Here is a 25,316-nt window from a genome sequence, read left to right as displayed (position 1 = left end):
AGAATGAGGCCGACCTCCCCAACGGCAGCAGCAGCGGATGGTTCTCCTCGGACGAGGAGAAGGCAGACTCCATCTCCTAAATTTGCAAGGAAGAAGGGGAGGACAGGGGATATTGCTCGACGCACTTGGACGAATGGTGAGGCGACTGGCGGCCGAGCACGGCCCTGCGGATGGCGGCCGAGCGCAGCCCAGCACGCCAGCAGCTGGCTGCCTCGCGCCCGCGTTTGCTGCGGCCAGGCTCGCGCCCGCGTTGGCTGCGGCCAGGCTCGCGCCCGCGGTGGCGGCCGAATCCGCGCCCCAGTTGGTCGCGCGCACATCTGGAGGTGACGGCGGCTGGGCTGGACGTGACGGCGGCTAGGGAGAAGATGAAGACTAGGGTTACACAGCCCTGCATTTTTTTTTATTTTTACTCCCGACAGACGTCACTGATGGGCTGGGTTGTTGCCATGGGCCAAGTCACACCGCTAACAAGTCGACAGAGAGCACACAGAACCCCTATTTCCCTTTTCTTTTATATAGTTATGGTTCATTCAGACCCATATCTGTTTTATTAATTTGTACATATGTGTTAGTTTACAGATTCCAGCAATTTTCTTTTACATTTCTACTAGAACATTAGTTAGATGTATCTATATATTATGTTACAGTTGTAAAATGTAACCGTGAATATGTGAATGTATATATGTGTTTGTGTATATTTTTGTCTTTTGTGTATTTTTTTTAAAACAAAAATGACACTGCGCTACAGATTTCACTCTCACAATCAATATATATATTTGATTTGTTCTTAGGGTTAAAAAGAAATATACATTTACATATATATATTTGCAAATCTTATATAACACATATATTATTAAATTAAATGTATCTAAAATTATTTTTGAGAATCAACATAAGGTGATAGAGACTAGGGCATTGGCTGCGTCTTATTCAAAAAAAAATGAATATTTCAGCCTAGAGACCATGCCTTTTAAGCAGCAATTTAAATTGCCTATCACTAAGAGATCTACATCATATCTTAATATGATGATTATCTATACATGTTCTTCTCATACAATAATACTTTAGATACTTAGTCTACTCCATTACTAGAGATTACCTTATTTTTATTTTAAAATAATAATTTATGGCAATACATAATTTGGAGGTCATAGCAACTTCGAATATCTATGAATTCAAAGAATTTTATAGGATAAACAATATTTTGATTTTACAACACGACCATTAAGGTTTTATATTTACCACATAGGTAACATAATAAATCGATGGTTATACCTTGTAGGCAAAATGCAAGGAATAAAGGAATTTGAGGAACTTGCTATCGATGGTAGCAATTATCTTGCATGGGCATCAGATATCAAAATTGGTTTTGCATCTAGAGGGATTTTACATACCATTAATGCACCTGACGCAAACAATCCAAATATAACTGATATTGCGAAGTACACTGCATTACTCTTGTTAAGGACTTCCATCCATAAGGATCTCAAAAAAGAATATCTTTTGGAAGAAAATCCTCGAAACCTATGGGTCGCACTTCAAGAACGTTATGAACAGCAAAAGGAAATTATATGTCCTGAAGCACAGCATGAGTGGAATCACCTACGCTTACAAGATTTTAAATCTGTAACTGATTACAATCATACAGTTCATAACATATGCACAAGGTTGAAATTTTGTGAAAAAGAACCAACGGATGCAGAAAAGATACAAAAAACTTTATCTACTATGCACCCGTCAGACAGGGTATTGTGTAATCAATACCGTAAAGAGAACCACCAAGTTTATTCCCAGCTTATTCATTCACTAATTCAAGCCGAGAAGAATGATGAGTTACTTATGAAGAACCATCATTTACGTCCAGTTGGTGCTGCACCTCTACCTGAGGTCCACCATGCACAGAATAAAGCTCTGAATAAAAGGAAATTTAATGGATCTCCACTTGTAAATCCAAAAATTCCTCCTAATCGACGTGGTCGAAATTTCAAAAAGAACCTTAGGCATAAAGAAAACAAGAGAGCTCGTGGAAATGAAAAATTTGCAAATGACAAACCACGTCTTTGTCACAAATGTGGTTGTAACACGCATTTCGCGGCCACTTGCCGTACTCCTAAGCATTTGGTAGACCTTTATTTAAGGTCACTCCGAGATGGCAACAAAAGATCAAGATATGAAGCCCACTTCAATCAAGCTACTGAGAAAGATAAGGAGAATGGTTGTTCCAACAACAAGGCATCCGCTCAGCAGATGGACGACATGATGATTGAATACAACTCGGGCGACATATGTGGAGATCTAGTTTAGATATCTATTTCTGAAATTTGATACCCAATCATTTAAGTGTTGTAATAAAATTCATAGTTAGAAGTCATATTATATAGAGTTTGCTTAGGATTTGAAGATAGTTATTACAATAAGAGTTGTACTAATGATAGTACAAAAACTCATATATACCATAATATTATTATTGTAATATTGACATTGGATACCATATGTATGTATAAATAAATATTTAATAAAATAAAGAATTAATCTCCTAAATTCTTGTTATTAATATAGATGTCTACCGGAAATGGTTCATTGGAGGAGGAATTATGCCTTGTGGATAGCTGTACCACAAACTCTATATTAACTGAGATAAAATATTTCCAGACTTTAAAGAAAAGGGAAGGAAATGTTTTAACAATTGCAGGAAGAGATGCATTGATAGTTGGTTCTGGTAGAGCCATTATCACTCTTCCAATGGGTACTCAAATTGTGATCGAGAATGCTTTATTATATCCCGATTCAACTCGTACCTTATTAAGTTATAGAGATATTCGTAAGAATGGGATCCATGTGGAAACATATGAAGAAAATAAAGAAGAATATCTACTTCTTACCAAACATACTGAATATGGCAAACAGATATGTGAAAAAATTCCAACTCTAGAATCCGGATTATATTATACATACATCAAGCCCATTGAACATGTTGCATACAAGGTAATTTTTCAGAATGTCGATGCATTTCAAATTTGGCATGATCGACTAGGGCACCCGGGTATCGGGATGATGAGAAAAATTATCACCAATTCTATTGGTCATGATTTGACTGAAGCAAAATTTCCCAAATCTTCAGATTATATATGCACTGCATGTGCTACAGGGAAATTGATTTTAAGACCTTCACCTCTTAAAATCCGAGCGGAACCACTTAGATTTCTTGAAAGAATTCAAGGCGATATTTGTGGCCCAATTGAGCCATCTTCTGGACCGTTCAAATATTTTATGGTTTTAATCGATGCATCTACAAGATGGTCACATGTGTGTTTACTGTCTACTAGAAACCATGCTTTTGCTAAAATAATGTCACAAATTATAAAGCTAAAGGCACATTATCCTGAACATCGGATCCAATCGATCCGAATGGACAATGCTGCTGAATTTTCCTCCCATGCCTTTAATGATTATTGTATGGCTTTAGGAATTCAGGTTCAGCATTCAGTCCCATATGTCCACACTCAAAATGGTTTGGCTGAATCTTTAATCAAAAGAATAAAGCTCGTTGCACGTCCATTACTAATGAATTGCTCTTTGCCTACGTCATGTTGGGGTCATGCAGTTTTACACTCTGCCGACCTACTACAACTAAGACCAACTGCATATCATGACTCCTCTCCCTTGGAGTTAGTACGAGGGGACCCTCCTAGGATTTCCCATTTGCGTAAATTCGGGTGTGTCGTTTATATACCGATATCACCACCACAGCGTACCTCTATGGGCCCCCACAGAAAGTTAGGGATTTATGTGGGTTACCAATCTCCGTCAATAATAAAGTATTTAGAACCCCTAACGGGTGATCTATTTACGGCCCGGTTCGCTGATTGTATTTTTAATGAGGAACATTTCCCGGCATTAGGGGGAGATTTCAAGTACCAGAAAAGAGAATGCCGAGAAATTGATTGGGATGCGAAAAGTATCTCCTCCTCAGATCCCCGTACTAAAGAAAATGAACTCCAAGTTCAGAAAATTATTGGTTTGCAAAATATTGCAAATAACCTGCCTGATGCATTCACTAATTACAAAGGTGTAATAAAGTCTTTCATTCCTGCTAGGAACGCGCCTGAAAGAGTGGAGGTACCAAACAAAACCACTCAAAATCCTACTAATAAAAGGGGGAGAAGTAAGGCAACCAATAAGGATTCACCTCCTTTAAAGAAAAGAAAGACGGTAAATGCACATCAACAACAAGTTGATGAACCACAATGTGGAATTGATACACAACCCTCTTCGAATGCGCACATAGTCGAAGAAGTAATATCGGAAAACCCAAGGACCATGGATACGGGAAATCCTGATGTGTCCTTAAGGGTAGATGAACTTGCTACCAATTATATTGAAACTGGTGAAACCTTTGACCGCAAGGCTACTGTAGTCGACTCTTATTTCTCTGAACAAGTTGCTGACATCCTTAATGATCTAGATCCTAAATCCATGGTAGAGTGTAGAAAACGCTCAGACTGGAATCAGTGGAAAGAAGCTATTAAAAAAGAGATTGCCTCGCTTTATAAAAGAGAAGTATTCTCGGAAGTGATGTTAACACCTAAAGGCACCTTCCCAGTAGGATACAAGTGGGTTTTCGTTCGTAAGCGAAACGAAAACAACGAAGTGGTGAGATATAAAGCAAGGTTAGTAGCACAAGGCTTTACGCAAAAGCCCGGCATTGATTATAATGAAACATACTCTCCAGTAATGAGTGGCATAACATTTCGATACTTAATTTCACTGGCAGTACAAAATCGTCTATCTTTGCAGTTGATGGACGTAGTAACCGCATATTTATATGGGTCACTGGATTCAGAAATTTATATGAAAGTTCCAGATGGAATAAATATACCGAATCCATCAGCAAATCGTAACATGTATTGTGTAAAATTGAAAAAGTCACTATATGGCTTAAAACAATCAGGGCGAATGTGGTACAATCGCTTAAGTGATTTCCTTTTTCTTAAAGGATACACTAATAATGATGATTGTCCATGTGTGTTCATTAAGAAGTCCTCCACTGGATTTTGTATCATTTCAGTATATGTTGATGACCTCAACATTATTGGAAGCGAAAAAGATATAAATGAAGCACGTCATCATTTAAAGACGGAATTTGAGATGAAGGATTTGGGTCAAACCAAATTTTGTTTAGGTATTCAACTTGAATATTTACCTTCAGGAATTTTTATATTTCAATCGGCATATATCCAGAAAGTATTAGAGAAATTCAATATGGATAAAGCATATCCAGTTAAAACTCCTATGGTTGTAAGATCTCTCGATATGAATAAAGATCCTTTTCGACCAAAGGATGAAGGAGAAGAGATTTTGGGTTCTGAATTTCCATATCTCAGTGCTATTGGAGCACTCATGTATCTTGCAAATAATTCCCGGCCGGACATTGCATTTGCAGTGAATTTACTTGCGAGACATAGTGCAGCTCCTACAAAACGTCATTGGACTGGAATTAAGAATATTTTTAGATATCTTAATGGCACGAGAGATCTTGGTCTTTTCTATAGTAGAAGTCAAGACCCTACTTTAATTGGATATACTGATGCTGGCTATTTATCTGATCCCCATAATGCCAGATCACAAACCGGTTTTGTATTTTTACAGGGTGGAACCGCTATCTCTTGGAAATCATCCAAACAAACTTTGGTAGCTACCTCCACTAATCATTCTGAAATTATTGCGTTATATGAAGCCTCTAAGGAGTGTACTTGGCTTCGCAGAATGATAAACCACATAACGCAGTCATGTGGCATTGGTTCAATTAACTCGCCAACCATTATCTATGAGGATAATGCTGTCTGTGTTGTTCAGATGGAAACTGGTTATATAAAAAGTAATATTACAAAACATATTGCTCCAAAATTGTTTTATCCTCATGAGTTACAAAAGAATGGGGAAATAAACATTTTGCAAACTAAGTCATGTGATAATCTTGGTGACTTATTTACAAAGTCATTACCATATTCCACATTTTCAAAGTATGTTAAAGGGATAGGTATGAAACGACTTAAAGATTTGCAAGAATCAGGGGGAGTATCACTCTCCACAATATAACCTAGTTGACATTATATTATACTCTTTTCTTTTTATGGATTTTTCCTCAAAGAGGTTTTTACCATATAAAGTTTTTAATGAGGTAATATCAATAGAGGAAATGTGCCTTATTATCTATTTTTCCCACAGGGTTTTTGTAAGATAATAGTACACTAAATAGGATAGATATAAAATAGTTTTGTATTCCTAGATGATGTAATAGGATAGATTCGATCAAGGGGGAGTGTTAAAGGAAAATAGACGGTGGTGATCTCATCCAGAGATAAGAAGTCTCCAGAAGATCCAGAGAGAACAAGAAGACTCTAGAAGATTAGCAGTTACTCATTCCCTTAATCCTAATTAGCAATAATGTAAACGCATAAAGTAAACGTGCTTTTTCTCCCGAACAGGCGTGCGGGCGTGAAGCCGTCCGTTCACTGTGTATATATTGTTTACGTTAATGGAATACAGACATCGGAGATTCATTCTCAGATACTTTTCTAAACAATTTCTGAGTAATGTGTATCCCTGTTCTTCTAAAGAGAGAAACCAACACGACCTAGCAATCTGTCTCGGCTATAATATGTGGTCCTAAGTATACTCTAAGGACCTTAGAGCAGTCCCAACCCAAGACACCACTTATAGTTTTTATAGCCTCCACGTCATCTAGAAACTACTACTAGACACTATCTCTTCAATGCAAACATCAATATTACTTAACTGAATTTAATACTCCTCTTCTCTCATTGTCTCTTGGATATCGTGTTGAAACCAAATCTTATGCAAGATCCAGTTTCTTACTCTTTCTTCATTTAATTGCTTGCCACATCATCTTTTAGTCTACGTGGCAGCTGAATTAATGTTATGGAAACTGGATGACGTGGAGGATTGGGACTGCTCTTAGCCCCAGTGGCTGCGCTCTGACGGCCGCCGCGAGTCCCATCCAGTGCTGCAGCCAATCGCACCGCCTCCTGTCGCTCTTGCTAACAAATCTTGTTTCTTGAAACCTCACCCGGTTTGAAGCTCTGCCGGCGCTTCACGGGTTCACCAGCTATCTGTCTAGCCGACGCGTGGAGAAGGAGCAGGATAAAAGTCCGTGTCGCTGTCCGGAGCAGTCCGCGTCTGAATCCACGCCTCACTGCGTATCGGCGTGCAATGTTGAGTCCTCTCACCATGTTCCGGCTGACGTTGGCACAGTGCTCGGCATGGCGAAGACGTGCCCTGCCTGCGCCAGCACGCGCGGTCGTCGGCCCTCCGCCGTGTTGGAACCGGACCGCCGACACACGGCGTGTCCGTCGGGGCCGCCCGCACACACGGTGCACCCACCCAGGCTGTCGGGCCGCGACACACGCGCCCGCACGTATAGCAGCGGGCTTTTAGGTCTCTTGGGCCAACACTCCCCCCAAAAAGCTAGCCTTTAGGGGGTTGCACCCTCAACCATATAAACCTTGCTTTCTCACTCTCACGAGACAATGTGGGACTATTCCCAACAATCTCCCCCTCACACATTGTGCATTCTTAAGACAAATCTCGGCTTGTTAGAACACTGACGAGGGTGGATAATAATATACGTAAGCAAGTGTTTGGTGCTGCAAGCGACAGCTTTTCTGGTGTCTCTCCATTCATTATATAGAAGATACATGTAGTCATATATGGTTACAGACTGATTGAATCAATCACAGCAGATTGAATCAATCACAGCACGTCCAAGATTATCTGTTGCCATCCCAACAGTCTAGACATGCAGTTTACCATACTTAACCACTAATCAATATAAACTACCAAATATACTAAACGTGTGCTCAGGGTTTATTCCTACAATCTCCTCCTAAGCCCTTGAGCAACTACTTTAACTTCTTCATGCCGATCTCATCGCGGAGTCCTTGAAACCTGCTTCGTCCGAGCGCCTTTGTGAGAAGGTCACCCAACTGAAATTCAGTTCCGATGAACTCGACATCAATCAGCTTCCTGTCGCAGCATTCCCGGATAAAATGAAACTTGATATCTATGTGTTTGCTCCGGTCATGGTGCACAGGGTTCTTCATCAAAGCTATGGCGGACTTGTTGTCCACCTTGAGCTTGGGTGCGAGGACTGCTCCTCCGACGAGTTCAGCCAGCAGTCGTGCCAGCCATACCGCCTCACACGCAGCTCCCGCAGCAGCGATGTACTCAGCCTCACATGAAGACAGAGCCACCACCCTTTGCTTTGCTGACTGCCATGCAATCGGACCTCCTGCCAGGAAGAAAATCAGCCCACTTGTACTCTTCCGGTCGTTCACATCGCCCGCTAGATCGCTGTCTGAATATCCCAGCAACTTGGGAACGCCGGAGTTCTTCTCGCCTGGGTGGTAATGCAGCCCCCACTGTTGTGTTCCAGCAACATATCGCAGAACGCGCTTCACTGCAGCAAGATGTTCCTGGCGCGGTCCCTCCATAAAACGGCTGAGATAGCCAACAGCGTAAGCCAGGTCTGGCCTAGAATTGCACAAGTACCTGAGGCTGCCGATGATGCTGCGGTACTCCGTTGCATCAACACTTGGTGTGTCTCCCTCTTTGAGCAGCTTCAGTTTGAGCTCCATAGGCGTGGCACTGGGATTGCATCCAGTCATGCCCGCCTTCTCAAGAATCTTGGCGGCGTATGCAGTCTGTCGGAGTGTGATGCCAGCTGGTCCTTGTGACACTTCCAGGCCGAGGTAGTAGGAGAGTAACCCAAGGTCACTCATGCGGAAGGAGTTCATCATCTGCCCCTTGAATTTGTTCACAGCACCTGCATCTCCTCCGGTGATGATCAGGTCATCAACGTAGACGCCTACGATCAGGCGTCCTGTCCCACTGCCACGAATATACATACCGTGCTCGTCGACACATCGCTTGAAGCCGAGGCCGAGCAGGGAGGCATCAAGCTTCTGGTTCCAGGCCCGCGGTGCTTGACGGAGCCCATACAGAGCCTTCCAGAGGCGCAATACTTTGTGCTTGTTCTTGCTGTCGACGAAACCTGGAGGTTGCTGGACGTATACCTCCTCTTGAAGCTCCCCATTTAGGAATGCCGATTTGACGTCCATGTGGTGGACTCCCCAGCCGAAGTGCGCAGCAATGGCAAGTAGTAGCTGGACTGATTCCAGCCGCGCGACGGGGGCGAACACCTCTTCAAAATCAATGCCGGGGCGCTGCACGTACCCCTTGGCCACGAGACGCGCCTTGTATTTAACGACGACGCCGCTCTCATTTCGCTTCACCTTGTACACCCATTTGAGGCCGATGGCTTGCTGACCCCGAGGGAGATCAGCCAACGACCATGTGTCATTGTCATGGATGGACTTGAGCTCCTCCTCCATCGCCGCGTTCCAGTTTGGATCGCCATCAGCATCTTTGAAGGACTTGGGCTCCTCCACACTGACGTTGTGCAGCTTAGCCTTCTCGACGTCGCGATGAGCCCACCCAGGCACGGTGATGGTGCCCAGGACGTTCTCCAGAGTCCTGTACCGATGCTCCAGGTCCTCGTCGTCGTCCGCGTCGAAGTTCGGGTCAGCGCTTAGTGGTGTCGCGAACTCCACCTGCGTCACCCTGGCGGCGTTCGGGGCAGCAGTTGTCGGCGAAGGTTCTTCCCTCCGCGTCGAGCCCAGTACGGGCGAGCCCGCTCCAGAAGCAGAGCGCGACGGCGCACCCGATAGTAGAGGCGTAGGGCTCGCGTCATGCGCTGGAGATCCGGGCGCAGATGGTGTCGATGCCTGATGACGCAGCTCGTACTCCTCCTCGACGGTGAATGGCACCGAGCTGTTGCTCGGCGTGGCGCTCCCCCAGTCCCAGCGCGCGTTTTCGTCGAACACGACGTCACGCGCGACCCGAACTCGCTCCGTGGCGGGGTCGTAGAAGCGATACGCCTTCGCTCCTGCTTCATACCCGATGAAGACCACCTTCCGTCCACGGTCCTCCAGCTTGGTCGGGTGCGGGCGCAGGTGTTTGATGAAGGCGACGCACCCGAACACTCTTAGGAAGTGCACGGGTGGTTTCTTCCCGTACCACGCTTGGAACGGTGTGAGGCCATCGAGTGCGGCTGTTGGCGACCGATTGAGCAGATACACTGCGGTGTGCACTGCCTCTCCCCAGAAGAAGCCGGGCATGCTTCGTGCGCGCAGGATGGAGCGCGCCGTGTTCACCACCATCTGGTTTCTCCTTTCTACGACGCCATTCTGTTGAGGAGAATGCGGCGCAGAGTGTTGACGAAGGATTCCCTCGCCGGCACAGTACTCACCGAACTGGACTGAGGTGAACTCTCCTCCGTTGTCAGTGCGAAGGACCTTCAGCTTCTTTCCTGTTTCCCGCTCGACCTTCGCCTGAAAATTCATGATGGCCGCCGGTGCATCTGACTTGGAACGCATCAAGGTGAGCCACATATACCTGCTCATGTCATCGACCAATAGCAGGAAATAGGCGTTCCCGGCTGGCGTCGGTGGAGTGATGGGCCCGCAGAGATCTCCATGGACCAGCTCGAGCTGATCTTTTGCCCGGAACTTGGCAACCTGCGGGAAAGGTGCCCTTTTTTGCTTGGCGAGAACGCAGTCCTCGCAAACTTGCTCGATGTGGTCGATCTCCGGCAGCCCCTTCACCATTTCGCCTCGACTGAGTTTGCGCAGTGAACGGAAGTTCAAGTGCCCGAACCTCTCGTGCCATCTCCAGGCAATGTCGCCAACACGCGCAGTGAGGCACACCGGGGCGACAACCTTCATGTCGAGGTAGTAGAGGCGGCTTGGAGTTCGGTGCACCTTAGCGAGCAGGAGTCGGGACGGGTCGAAGATGCGGAGGATGCCCTCCTCGATGACGACCTTGAAGCCGTTCTCGTCCATCTGCCCGAGGCTCACTATGTTGGTGGTGAGCCGCGGAATGAAGTAGACGCCGCCGAGTCGGCGGTGTTCGCCGGATCTGAGGGCGAAGAGCACGGTGCCCTTCCCCTCGATGTTAACCACCGACCCGTCTCCAAACTTGACAGTGCCAGTCACGCCGCTGTCGAGCTCGGAGAAGACATGACGCGAACCCGTCATATGGTTTGTCGCGCCTGTGTCGAGGACCCATCGGCAGGGCCCTTCTGCCTCCTTCTCTTCCTCGCTGAGGTGGAGGAGGACCTTCGGCTCGACGAGGTGGACGCGCACGGGTGGTTCGACGGCGCACAGCAACGGCGGCGGCGCTGAGTGGTTGGGCACAATTGTGCGCGGCGCAGCTTCCTCTGTTTCTACAGAGACGAACATGAGGGCCCGATCTTCTTCCTCCTCAGCTTGGGCCACATGGGCCGCGGCCTTTTTCTTTTTCCCTTTGCAGTCTCGGGCCCAATGGCCTTTCTTCCCGCAGCTGTTGCATAGGGTTCCAGGAGGCGGCCTGCCAGCGCCCGCGTATGCGCCGCCCGCGTTCCTGTTCGACTGGCCGTCACGGGATGGTGGACCGGCACCACTGCGACCGCGTCCGCGCGCTCGGTCCTTCCCGCGGCTGTTGGAGCTACCGCCGCCGCCGGAGATCTCCTGCTCGCGGCGGTTCTGGCGACGTGCTTCCCACTCTTCTTCGCAGAGCAAGAGTCGGCCCATGCCGTCCGTGATCTCCTTCGGTTTGCCGCGCTCTTCGAATACGCGCAGACGCCCGACGACGTCCTCGATCGAAGCCGTGTTCAGATCGAGGAACATCTCAAGAGAAACGGCTGCCTGAGATAGCCGATCTGGCACCACCTGCAGAAGTTTCTTTACCACTTCGGCGTCGGAGATGTTGTCGCCGAGGATGCGAAGGTTGACGGCGAGCGACGTGATGCGGATCCCGAACTCGGAAACGGACTCCCCATCCTTGAAGACGAGCGCGCCAAACTCACGACGGAGCTGCTGCGCGCTGGCGTCGCGTGCGCGGCTATCACCAACTCGCAGTACCTCGACGGCGTCCCATGCTTCCTTCACGGTCCGCTTGCGACCAAGCGTTCCCCACATCTCGGAGGGGACCGAGCGCAGGAGACACGCCATCGCCTGGCGATCTTGCTGGTATTCGTCTTCATCCGGATCCTCGTCGATGCCGATGTCGACGACATCCCAGACACGGAGCGTCTGGTAGTTCACCTCCATCACCAGCGCCCACTCCGGGTAGTTCGTTCGCGTGAGCATCGGCCACGCGACGTTTGCGGATGAACGCTCGACGACGCGCTCCACGATCCGAGATCCAGAGCGATGGCGAGTGCCTGAACGGCCACGGCGACGGCGCGGTGAGCGCGACAGCTCGGGCTTCTTCTCGTCGATGACAGGCGATTGAGACATCGCGACGATGAAGAAGAACCGGCTCCGATACCAATTGTTAGAACACTGACGAGGGTGGATAATAATATACGTAAGCAAGTGTTTGGTGCTGCAAGCGACAGCTTTTCTGGTGTCTCTCCATTCATTATATAGAAGATACATGTAGTCATATATGGTTACAGACTGATTGAATCAATCACAGCAGATTGAATCAATCACAGCACGTCCAAGATTATCTGTTGCCATCCCAACAGTCTAGACATGCAGTTTACCATACTTAACCACTAATCAATATAAACTACCAAATATACTAAACGTGTGCTCAGGGTTTATTCCTACACGCCGCACGACGCTTCTGTCCTTCGCTCCCTGTTCCCATGTCATGTAGTGAGTGCCTCCTCTCCCATATGTATCCCCTACGGCGGCGGCTCTTGGCTTTCCTCTCCCAATTTTAAAACCAAGCTAGCGAGATCTGTTCTTGCCTCCTGGTCTGTCTCGCCGCTCCACGCTTTAGGCCCAGGATTAGCTGTTGTATCGCTTCTTAGCTTCCATTTGTTCAGGATTTCCTTGCTACATGTGTTCTTCTCTAGATCTGTTTCCCGTGTGTACTGCGTAGTCTAATCTTATTTCTGTTACTTGCAGCGCTGTTCCGTCGGCGTTCCGATGATGCCGTAGGCGACCTGAGCCTGTGGTTCCCTTTCCGACTGGGACATTTGGGGGTAAGCTGGCCACTATCCTACCTTTGTCATGTGCGCTTTGAGTTATGAGTGCTCCACTCGCTCTTTCGGAACATCCAATGGTCGACCTAATTTATGGATACAAGGTTTGAAATAGGGAGCTCACAGCTCTACATGGTGTTGCCATGTCGCCATTGGATTCCATAAGCGCATTTTTTGCGCTTGCAAACTTAGACGTGCTATGTAATCCTACGACAGTTTAGAGATTGTGTTTAGTTCGTAGTTACTGGACTTAGCTCTGCCCAGTGTGGTATAAGCTGCATAGGAGTTTGCATGGCCTGGTATATCATTTTAAGGAGGGAATGGTGACATGCAGGTAATACTGTTTTTTTTTGCGCTTCCCCAGCCAGGTTTAGAGATTATTGCGTTCCTATTATGCAGAGTTGCTCATATTGCCATGTCTTAGTGCACTGTGTTTGATTCAGTCTTTTCTCGTGTTTTTTAGTTCAGCTTGTTCTGTGCATTTTTGTTGATTTTTGTTTCCTCCGTGTCTAGGACATTGTTGGAGCGACGGCTCGGGGAGTCACCGGCCTTTTTTTTCCTGGCTGGTTTACTGGTGCAGATTTAGGAGAGTTTCCACTGCTATTGTTTTTATTTGCTGCTCGTTATCAGGATGTAGGACCGGTGAGACGACCAGAGGGGGGTGAATGGGAGCCAATCAAATTTTGCCTCCAAACACTGAAAATGAACGCCACGCTTCAATTGAGATGAAGCAAGCGCTCAAACCAAGAACACATCAGCGAACCAGTGATCTCATGATTACAAAATGTTCCTAATACTCACATGAGACCAGCAAAACAAACGGATCGCAAATCGGACACCGAAAAGTCCGAATCGGTCCAAAACCGTGTCGCGAACAAGTGCTGTTTTCAGCAGCACGAAATTCTGTTCTTGGATCCAAAACTGAACCAAACAAACTCCGATTGAGATGAAATTTTGCACACACCTGAGCAGATATGTTTCCAAGGTCTCCACAAATTTTGAGCTCAATCGGACTTGTGAGTCAACCGCAGATCTAAAATTACAGCCAGAAATTGGGGTTTTGTTGGGGTTTTCTAGAACGAGTTCAAACTGAGTTCTTCTCAAATCACGACCAAAAACTGCACCGAGTGGGCGTATGTAGTGATCCGAGAAGTGCAACTCACCACCAAACAATCCTCAAACCAAATCCTCTCAAAAGAATCAAAGATTTTCCACCAAAAACACAAGAGAGGGGGAAAGGAAGAACAAGTGACCAAAACAACTCCAAATTTCAGCAAGTATGTAAAACTGAGATGGAGATGTGAACAAACGCTGTGGGCCGTACCGGCGACCCTTCCTCGGATTAAACTTGAAGATCAAGAACACAGTCGAAGGTTACAAAATCGCTGTGGATCACTTGGCACAAGAGGTGGCTACTAGAGGGAAAACTAGGAGCTCTAGAATGAGTAGTCTAAAACAAAATGGCAGCCAAGGATACTGAAATAATCAGCCCTACCCCTCTATTTATAGACCATAGAGGGTTATTTCTATTCCTAAACTAACCCTATTTACATAGAGCCTATCCACTCCACTGGGGGCGAAATGGACCAACTCCTGGATAATTGATCCGACGGCCACGTCCTTCTCACAGAGTTGCTTCGCCTTGACGCACCCTCTGCGATCATGCCACGTGCCGCCACCGGTTCCCTCCGGAACCGCCGCCGCCGAGTTTTGAGGCCCAAACTCAGCAAAACCCGCCATCCGTAGCGCTGGGTGGTTTTGAGGCCCAAACCACCAAACCCATCGTGAGTACCACACCGCGTGCGCATCTCCACGATCAGACGCGTGTCCCGCCAGTCCTCGACCACGCCGGCAACATGGTCCACTCCACCACGTCCTCGCGTGAGTGCGTGTCCCAGGTGTCAGCCACCACAGCTAGTCACCCGGCTGCTCCGGTCCGTCAGTCAAGACCCAGCACTCGCCCTTCACCGCTCCCGGTCCATCAGCATGAGCCCGCATGACCTTCACCTCAGCCGTCGACCACCGTCCCTGTGCTCCACACCTGCACACCACAAGCCGCCCGACATGGTTGCACAAGCATAATCTCACACTCTGGTCAGTCCACTGACTACCCCAGAGTGCTACCCGTTGACAATCACTCATCATCAACCCGAACCACAAGGGACACATCAACCTTGTGTTCGCAATCTCCCCCTTGATGAGTGCATTGTCAACACCACCATATGAGCATATGAAAGCAGAAAGAGGAAGAAGAAGAGAAACTCACACAAATGACCAAAAGCCAGATAAAAGCCAAATCAAGTCATTTAGAGTAAGCAAAGCTTGGTCCCCAAAGAAATGGGCAACGGCTCAACACGACCAAGCAGGAAAAGGCAAGCCCTCAATAAGAGGCAAAAGCAGGGCTCAACACCACTAGCCAGCAGCCAAAAACTCATCAGAACTTAAAAAGCTTCATCGGAGCATACGAACCAAATCAGAGCATAAAATCAGCACAAAAGCTAAAATCAAAGCTAGTTCCTCCAGAAAGAGGCAAACGGCTCAACACGACTAGCAACAGCTCCAAAAGGCTCAATTCTCCTCCCCCTGTCACAATACTCCCAAAATCTCTCCCAGAAGACCAACAGCTCCAAGTAACATATCTCTCCCCCTTGGATGAGAGGAAGCTCGAAAGACCAAATTTCTCTCCCTTGAAAGAGGAATCGTGAAATCCCAAAATCTCTCTGTAACACCCCTGGTGTTACTGTAACTAAAACTTGAGCATGACATCATAGCATTGGCATTGCATATGTTTGACACACCTAGAGTGTATTCACTAGGCAAAAATTTCAAACAAGTTCTATTGTTTTACTGTTTTACAAATAGGACCCTGGTTTAAGGGCTTAAACCTAAATAGTGGTTAAAGGGGTAAAATTTAACCCAAGTTGAGAAAACCTAAAAGCTTTAGGGTAAAAATCATAAAATGACCCCAAGAATAAACTTGAGTCACTTTTATACCCCTGGGATACCAGAAACCTCAATTGGAACCCTGGAAAACCCTAAAACCAAAACCCAGGGGCTTATGTGCAAAAGTGGTGAACCTTTGGACTAAAGTGTAAAAAACTACTATGTTTGAACATATATAGTCATTTGGTTCACAAATATGTGAATTTGCAAGTTAAACCCTAAGTTTTGGGCTTATTTGCAAGAATCACCTCTTAAGCACTATAGAGTCTAAGTCTGAAATCAGTGTGTTTTCTTCAACTTTGAGCCCTTGTATCTTACAAATTAATAAGAATTTGTCCTAGGTTACCACACCAAACTTGCAGACCAAACAAAGGATAACAACTTTGCTTAAGGTTGTGAGCATAGTTGTTAAGGAATATTTGGAGATAATCCCACTTAAAATCAGACTGTCAGGCTGACTGATGACTGAAACTGGTCTGACAGTGGGGTGGGTCAATCTTTGAACCCGGATTTAAATAAGATCCAGTGCAAGTTTGGGTATGATTCCCATAGCAAAGTTGTAGCTGGAACATGGGGCTATAACTTTGGTATAGGAAGCTTGCTCCGTCACTACACAAAATTGGGAGTAAATAGCCCTGCAAATCACGCTGTCAGGTCGGCTGATGATCTTTGCCATGGTACAGTAACAAAAGATCTGCGGTGCCGTGTATCTCACCGTCGGTGACTCACCACCGCAATTCGTGTCGCCGCCGTCGCAATTTGGCTCAGTAAGGAACGGATAACGTCGGGGTGGAACAACCTTACGTGGCGCCACCGCCCAAGCCCAGCCGGAGTTGTTCACCGGCGACGTGGCCGTATGGCCGTCATCGGAGTCGCCGTGCTTCACCGCGGTTGTGCCACGCTCCAAGCTTCTCACCACGTCGTCCCTAGCCGCACCAGCTCACCAATTGCCGCCGTAGCTCCTCAACCGGTGATCACCGGAGGAAGCGCCACGGTAAAAGCCACCCATCCCTTGCTCCTGTGTCCATGTTCCCTCCGGCCGCCACCGCGCTTAACCAAAATTCCCTACCACCGCTTGGAGATCCTACAAATTGACCGCGCCCGTAGTTCCGTATGGTAGTTAAGTATCTCGACGTCCAGTATTGCGCCCCGTGGTTCACCGACGAGCTCTAATTCCACACTTTCCCCAATTCCGTCCGCCGCACCGTGAAACCCAGCCCTCCCGTGGCCAGCCGATTCGGGTGAGTCGCCGTTCAATTCGCATGCTGTTTTCGTGCCTCTGCATGCCGGTGATGCTCTCGGTGGCGTCTGTTCGCTCAGTCCGGCCATGGTTGCACGGGAACGTGAGCTCGACGCCCCGGTTTCCGCCGTATGCGTGGACAAGCAATTCCCAGGAGAGTTCATGCTAGTTTAATGGTTGTTCCTAAGCTGCCTTAGGTCAGTGATGCCTCCCCGGTGGGTAGTCCGGGCAGTCGTCGCCGGCCATGGCCGGTACAGACCCCGTCCAGGGTGAACAGCGAGCATGGCGTGTTCAGGGGTTATCGCGGGAAAGAAAAGGAAACCCAAGGGCATTTGTGCAATTCGTCAGTGACTCACTGCAATAGTGAAAGGACCTGTTTCGAATTAGCCTGAAGCGCAAGGCCCTTTTTGCAAAATTGCCTGGGCGCGGCGCGCGCGCGGGCGCGAGCGCGCTGTTCTCCCTGGTGTTGGGCCGCCTGGACCGGAATTCGGCCCACTACTGTTCCTATCTTTCTCCTTTTCTTTTTCAGTGAAGCTTTGAAAAATTGTAGAAAACTGTAGAAAAATCATAAAATTGTGAGACCAATTTTCCTAGGCTTGTTATTTTCCATAGTATTTAATAAAAATAGTTTTATGATTTTTAGTTTGAATAGGGAATTTTAGGATATTTAAAACAGCCTAAACCAATGGTTCTGGATTTTTAGAAAATAAATAATAAGTCCAAAATTCCCCAAACTTTTTATGTGAGCTTTTCACATTATTTAGAAGCCATGGGTAGAGTTTGGTTTGATTTGGACCTTGTTTGATCACTAAACCCAAAACCACCCCCCCTGCTCCATGAACTCCTTTACCGACTCCGGAAACCCTAAGTTCCCGGAACTCCGTGAAGGAAAGTTGTACTCAAGACATAAATAACAAGTTTATGTTATCTTTGCATCCTCATGAGCATTCCATGACATCCATCCTTATATATGTATATGGTTATATTAGAGCAAGAAGAAGAAGAAGAAGTTGTTGAAGAAGGGATACCACCCACCTCTGATCCTCAGGCAGACAATTGCTTTTATTTTGATATCTGCGGATCCGAGCAAGACACCTCTGATAACAAAGGCAAGCCCCGGTGCATTTGCCACCTTCCTTGATGTTTTTAAAATCTTTCTCACTTGCTGCATTAGGTGATAGGAGTTGATTGATTAAACAATTCTTGCATTGCCTTCCTTGATTTTGATTACCCTCCTTGAGATCCTGTTTTTACAAAAAGGTTTTACTTTGCTTAGTATTGCTTTAGAAAAACAAAAGGATTTGTTTTACAAAATATGTTTGGCAAAGTGGGAGGGATGTTTTTGAAAATAAAACTTGATGGTGAATCCATCACGGCCGTGATGGATTCAACATCGGAAAAGATGTACCTCTGCCAGGTACCAAACTTTAGGTTTGAAAAGATTAAGCTGAGACCGGGCGGGTGACTTGCACGAGAAAGAGAGTCTCGTGTAGTGTCTCCGTCTGAGTCGATTAAGGACCGTCTCGATGTAGGCTTGATGATCGAGGACCCTTTAACTGGTCACATGCCTCGTCATGGGTAAGCCTTGCCTCGGGCAGACTAAGGCCGGAATAAGATAACACGAAATGGGAGTGGAGCGGTGGCGAGAGTAGCGTGTACCCTCCGTGGCAAGAGGCTGGACGGTGGTGTATCTGTGCTCTCGGTTTGCGTGAACCTGATCCGGTCTTAAGAACCCCGGTGGCGGGTTGACATATGCAAGGGTTAAGTGCTACATATGTCGTGTGATTGGAGATCCTCAGCTGAGTATAATCGATTCGGATCGCCGTACCTTCGCGGTTATGAAGACTTGGTCACTGCCCTACACGTAGCATTCCACTAAAGATGATGGGTTTTTGGTTAAGAAATTGGCTAGTGCAGGACCAGTGATTGAACTAGGGTAGAAAGAACTCTAGTGCAGGTAATTCTACCTAACTTGATAAATAAAATTGGATTTTTAAGGATCCACTTTAGTAAGCATTTCTGCAAAACAGAGTCTTTTGACTATTGGAAAGCCTTACCTTGACTCCCATATATCCAGCATACCCTTGAGAGTCTTTTCCTTAGTCGGGTAAGACTTGCTGAGTAATTCCATACTCAGGGTTTATCCCTTTGTTGTTTTTAGGAGGGGAAGTAGCAGACTTTTGCTGCTTCTGTACTAAGGTGGTTCCCAAGGGAGAACATCAAGACTGAAGTGCGGGAGGACTCGGTCCTCCACTTGAGATCTTTTGTTTTTTTAGTCCTTCGGGAGAAGTTGTGTCTCCCCGGTTTGTATAATTATTACCCTTATGCACTCACTTTTTAGAACTGGTCTGTAATAACTTAACTTGAGCTTACTTTGGAAATAAATGTAAGATTATGTAATCGCTTCCGCATTTCTTTATCTCCGATGATCTGTAATGTCTGCAAGACGGGTGAAACGTTCCTGGTGAGGTAAGGAAAGATACCGAGCTTGTCAAGTAACTTAGGAACACCTACAGGGTGTCTGATGTCTGTTAGACAAGGACAACTGTAGGTGGGCCTGATTACTTGGGAGGCTTTTTAACCTCATGTAAATTGTAAAGCCTGTATAACTGTGTAATAGAGAAGTAACCCCCACATTACCCTTGCTTTGTACCAAAAACTTAAGAAATAAAAATGTGATGTGTTTCCTTTACCATTACCTACCCTAGGATTTTTAATCTCGGGACGAGATTCTTTTATGGGGGGAAGGATGTAACACCCCTGGTGTTACTGTAACTAAAACTTGAGCATGACATCATAGCATTGGCATTGCATATGTTTGACACACCTAGAGTGCATTCACTAGGCAAAAATTTCAAACAAGTTCTATTGTTTTACTGTTTTACAAATAGGACCCTGGTTTAAGGGCTTAAACCTAAATAGTGGTTAAAGGGGTAAAATTTAACCCAAGTTGAGAAAACCTAAAAGCTTTAGGGTAAAAATCATAAAATGACCCCAAGAATAAACTTGAGTCACTTTTATACCTCTGGGATACCAGAAACCTCAATTGGAACCCTGGAAAACCCTAAAACCAAAACCCAGGGGCTTATGTGCAAAAGTGGTGAACCTTTGGACTAAAGTGTAAAAAACTACTATGTTTGAACATATATAGTCATTTGGTTCACAAATATGTGAATTTGCAAGTTAAACCCTAAGTTTTGGGCTTATTTGCAAGAATCACCTCTTAAGCACTATAGAGTCTTAAGTCTGAAATCAGTGTGTTTTCTTCAACTTTGAGCCCTTGTATCTTACAAATTAATAAGAATTTGTCCTAGGTTACCACACCAAACTTGCAGACCAAACAAAGGATAACAACTTTGCTTAAGGTTGTGAGCATAGTTGTTAAGGAATATTTGGAGATAATCCCACTTAAAATCAGACTGTCAGGCTGACTGATGACTGAAACTGGTCTGACAGTGGGGTGGGTCAATCTTTGAACCCGGATTTAAATAAGATCCAGTGCAAGTTTGGGTATGATTCCCATAGCAAAGTTGTAGCTGGAACATGGGGCTATAACTTTGGTATAGGAAGCTTGCTCCGTCACTACACAAAATTGGGAGTAAATAGCCCTGCAAATCACGCTGTCAGGTCGGCTGATGATCTTTGCCATGGTACAGTAACAAAAGATCTGCGGTGCCGCGTATCTCACCGTCGGTGACTCACCACCGCAATTCGTGTCGCCGCCGTCTCAATTTGGCTCAGTAAGGAACGGATAACGTCGGGGTGGAACAACCTTACGTGGCGCCACCGCCCAAGCCCAGCCGGAGTTGTTCACCGGCGACGTGGCCGTATGGCCGTCATCGGAGTCGCCGTGCTTCACCGCGGTTGTGCCACGCTCCAAGCTTCTCACCACGTCGTCCCTAGCCGCACCAGCTCACCAATTGCCGCCGTAGCTCCTCAACCGGTGATCACCGGAGGAAGCGCCACGGTAAAAGCCACCCATCCCTTGCTCCTGTGTCCATGTTCCCTCCGGCCGCCACCGCGCTTAACCAAAATTCCCTACCACCGCTTGGAGATCCTACAAATTGACCGCGCCCGTAGTTCCGTATGGTAGTTAAGTATCTCGACGTCCAGTATTGCGCCCCGTGGTTCACCGACGAGCTCTAATTCCACACTTTCCCCAATTCCGTCCGCCGCACCGTGAAACCCAGCCCTCCCGTGGCCAGCCGATTCGGGTGAGTCGCCGTTCAATTCGCATGCTGTTTTCGTGCCTCTGCATGCCGGTGATGCTCTCGGTGGCGTCTGTTCGCTGAGTCCGGCCATGGTTGCACGAGAACGTGAGCTCGACGCCCCGGTTTCCGCCGTATGCGTGGACAAGCAATTCCCAGGAGAGTTCATGCTAGTTTAATGGTTGTTCCTAAGCTGCCTTAGGTCAGTGATGCCTCCCTGGTGGGTAGTCCGGGCAGTCGTTGCCGGCCATGGCCGGTACAGACCCCGTCCAGGGTGAACAGCGAGCATGGCGTGTTCAGGGGTTATCGCGGGAAAGAAAAGGAAACCCAAGGGCATTTGTGCAATTCGTCAGTGACTCACTGCAATAGTGAAAGGACCTGTTTCGAATTAGCCTGAAGCGCAAGGCCCTTTTTGCAAAATTGCCTGGGCGCGGCGCGCGCGCGGGCGCGAGCGCGCTGTTCTCCCTGGTGTTGGGCCGCCTGGACCGGAATTCGGCCCACTACTGTTCCTATCTTTCTCCTTTTCTTTTTCAGTGAAGCTTTGAAAAATTGTAGAAAACTGTAGAAAAATCATAAAATTGTGAGACCAATTTTCCTAGGCTTGTTATTTTCCATAGTATTTAATAAAAATAGTTTTATGATTTTTAGTTTGAATAGGGAATTTTAGGATATTTAAAACAGCCTAAACCAATGGTTCTGGATTTTTAGAAAATAAATAATAAGTCCAAAATTCCCCAAACTTTTTATGTGAGCTTTTCACATTATTTAGAAGCCATGGGTAGAGTTTGGTTTGATTTGGACCTTGTTTGATCACTAAACCCAAAACCACCCCCCCTGCTCCATGAACTCCTTTACCGACTCCGGAAACCCTAAGTTCCCGGAACTCCGTGAAGGAAAGTTGTACTCAAGACATAAATAACAAGTTTATGTTATCTTTGCATCCTCATGAGCATTCCATGACATCCATCCTTATATATGTATATGGTTATATTAGAGCAAGAAGAAGAAGAAGAAGTTGTTGAAGAAGGGATACCACCCACCTCTGATCCTCAGGCAGACAATTGCTTTTATTTTGATATCTGCGGATCCGAGCAAGACACCTCTGATAACAAAGGCAAGCCCCGGTGCATTTGCCACCTTCCTTGATGTTTTTAAAATCTTTCTCACTTACTTGCTGCATTAGGTGATAGGAGTTGATTGATTAAACAATTCTTGCATTGCCTTCCTTGATTTTGATTACCCTCCTTGAGATCCTGTTTTTACAAAAAGGTTTTACTTTGCTTAGTATTGCTTTAGAAAAACAAAAGGATTTGTTTTACAAAATATGTTTGGCAAAGTGGGAGGGATGTTTTCGAAAATAAAACTTGATGGTGAATCCATCACGGCCGTGATGGATTCAACATCGGAAAAGATGTACCTCTGCCAGGTACCAAACTTTAGGTTTGAAAAGATTAAGCTGAGACCGGGCGGGTGACTTGCACGAGAAAGAGAGTCTCGTGTAGTGTCTCCGTCTGAGTCGATTAAGGACCGTCTCGATGTAGGCTTGATGATCGAGGACCCTTTAACTGGTCACATGCCTCGTCATGGGTAAGCCTTGCCTCGGGCAGACTAAGGCCGGAATAAGATAACACGAAATGGGAGTGGAGCGGTGGCGAGAGTAGCGTGTACCCTCCGTGGCAAGAGGCTGGACGGTGGTGTATCTGTGCTCTCGGTTTGCGTGAACCTGATCCGGTCTTAAGAACCCCGGTGGCGGGTTGACATATGCAAGGGTTAAGTGCTACATATGTCGTGTGATTGGAGATCCTCAGCTGAGTATAATCGATTCGGATCGCCGTACCTTCGCGGTTATGAAGACTTGGTCACTGCCCTACACGTAGCATTCCACTAAAGATGATGGGTTTTTGGTTAAGAAATTGGCTAGTGCAGGACCAGTGATTGAACTAGGGTAGAAAGAACTCTAGTGCAGGTAATTCTACCTAACTTGATAAATAAAATTGGATTTTTAAGGATCCACTTTAGTAAGCATTTCTGCAAAACAGAGTCTTTTGACTATTGGAAAGCCTTACCTTGACTCCCATATATCCAGCATACCCTTGAGAGTCTTTTCCTTAGTCGGGTAAGACTTGCTGAGTAATTCCATACTCAGGGTTTATCCCTTTGTTGTTTTTAGGAGGGGAAGTAGCAGACTTTTGCTGCTTCTGTACTAAGGTGGTTCCCAAGGGAGAACATCAAGACTGAAGTGCGGGAGGACTCGGTCCTCCACTTGAGATCTTTTGTTTTTTTAGTCCTTCGGGAGAAGTTGTGTCTCCCCGGTTTGTATAATTATTACTCTTATGCACTCACTTTTTAGAACTGGTCTGTAATAACTTAACTTGAGCTTACTTTGGAAATAAATGTAAGATTATGTAATCGCTTCCGCATTTCTTTATCTCCGATGATCTGTAATGTCTGCAAGACGGGTGAAACGTTCCTGGTGAGGTAAGGAAAGATACCGAGCTTGTCAAGTAACTTAGGAACACCTACAGGGTGTCTGATGTCTGTTAGACAAGGACAATTGTAGGTGGGCCTAATTACTTGGGAGGTTCCGTCACACTCTCCCCCTTGTTGACAAGTGAACTCATCAAGCACAAACAAGGGTAGAAAGAAAAACTTCCCCTCGACAAGAGAACTCCCCCTGAGAAAATGCAGAAATGGAACAGAGAGTAGGAAATGGAGAAAATGCAGGAGCTTCAGGAGTATACCAGTCAGAGTGTAAAAATGTTCTAAGTGGTGCTGTGCTAAGTGTGCAGCAATAAATGCACGTGCTAGCAGATGCTCAAACTGATTATATGCACAAGATATGTGAAGTGTAAGCATTTTGATTCAGTTTTAAGCATTTCAAAGAGGTGTTCACCACAAAGACAGCACTAAGCATATAGTAAGCAGGAAATCAACTAAGTGCCAATCACAGGTAAACAAGGTGAACTACCCCAGACAGCGGTCACTCATCATGCTAGAAACATATCTGAAATAGATACCATTTGAAATTTTCAAGATTTATCGGATTTTGCAGCGGATTCCAAATTTCATTGAAAAGCATGTGAGTGCGAGAGGTTGTAAGCATTGTTTTTGTCCAACTTTTCAACCGGGTGTAGCCTATGCAGAAAAGCAATCAGAAGCTAAAAACACCGGTTTCGATCTTCCACTACACTGCTCAAGTTCATCCAAAAGTGCAAAAGGAAGCAGTGTTGATACAATGATGTGGTGACAAATGCAAATCCATCTCGATCTTTCTGATTGTCACTTATCTTGATTTTGACTTTTTAGCACAGAATGAATGAATCAAGACAAGTGAATGACTCAAGGCATGAGACATAGCCACCTAGCATACTAGTAATAGCAAAAAGGATTTCAACACATCCTACACATGCTAGGTGCCAATCTCAATGGTGAACAATTTTAAATTGAGCAAGTAATAGTCAAGTTCACAATTATGAAAACGGCTTAGCTCAACAATATTGTATCAATATGAGCAAAAGGAGCCTAAGCATGCCATAGCATCATCATGAACACAAAGAACATACTACTAGGAGCATAATCACATTCTAGCAGTTATACAAGTGAAGCTCAAAATAATATGATATGCAGAAATAATACAAAAGAAAATGAAAGACTAAAATCTACATGAAAAAGCAGAAGATAAGAAGAAAAGACCAAAAGGGAGCCCTCAAATAAAAAAGGGAAACAAACACCCAATTTCCCTCGCAAATGAACAAATGTTTTTTGATCAAGGGGTTTGGTCAAAATGTCAGCAAGCTGTCGTTGGGTATCAACGTGGCGCAAATCGATATCGCCTTTTTCATAATGATCACGAAGAAAGTGAAAGCGG

At 45.9% G+C, this 25,316-nt stretch overlaps 1 protein-coding gene across 14 annotated transcripts in view; it reads left to right on the top strand.

Annotated features, from left to right (window-relative positions):
- Nucleotides 1–25,316, top strand: part of LOC103629036 (uncharacterized) — a 40,753-nt gene that overhangs the window by 2,673 nt on the left and 12,764 nt on the right. For 9 of the 14 annotated variants that reach the window (XR_002748646.2, XR_002748643.2, XR_002748641.2 and 6 more), the window contains 4 exons: nt 12,981–13,057; nt 13,571–13,631; nt 18,230–18,349; nt 22,443–22,562. Coding sequence is in view for 1 of the 14 variants with exons in the window: in XM_008650231.4 (XP_008648453.2) it covers nt 12,981–13,057; nt 13,571–13,631; nt 18,230–18,349; nt 22,443–22,562 (378 nt within the window). In the remaining 13 variants the exon portion in view is untranslated. The remainder of the gene's footprint in view (nt 1–12,980; nt 13,058–13,570; nt 13,632–18,229; nt 18,350–22,442; nt 22,563–25,316) is intronic. The other 5 variants (XR_004850039.1, XR_002263012.3, XR_002263011.3 and 2 more) reach the window with 1 other exon arrangement.

Source organism: Zea mays, chromosome 6 (genome assembly GCF_902167145.1).
Source record: "Zea mays cultivar B73 chromosome 6, Zm-B73-REFERENCE-NAM-5.0, whole genome shotgun sequence".
Classification (NCBI taxonomy): Eukaryota; Viridiplantae; Streptophyta; class Magnoliopsida; order Poales; family Poaceae; genus Zea; species Zea mays.
The sequence above is the reverse complement of the archived record's forward strand: the minus strand, read 5'-3'. Positions and strand labels throughout refer to the sequence as shown.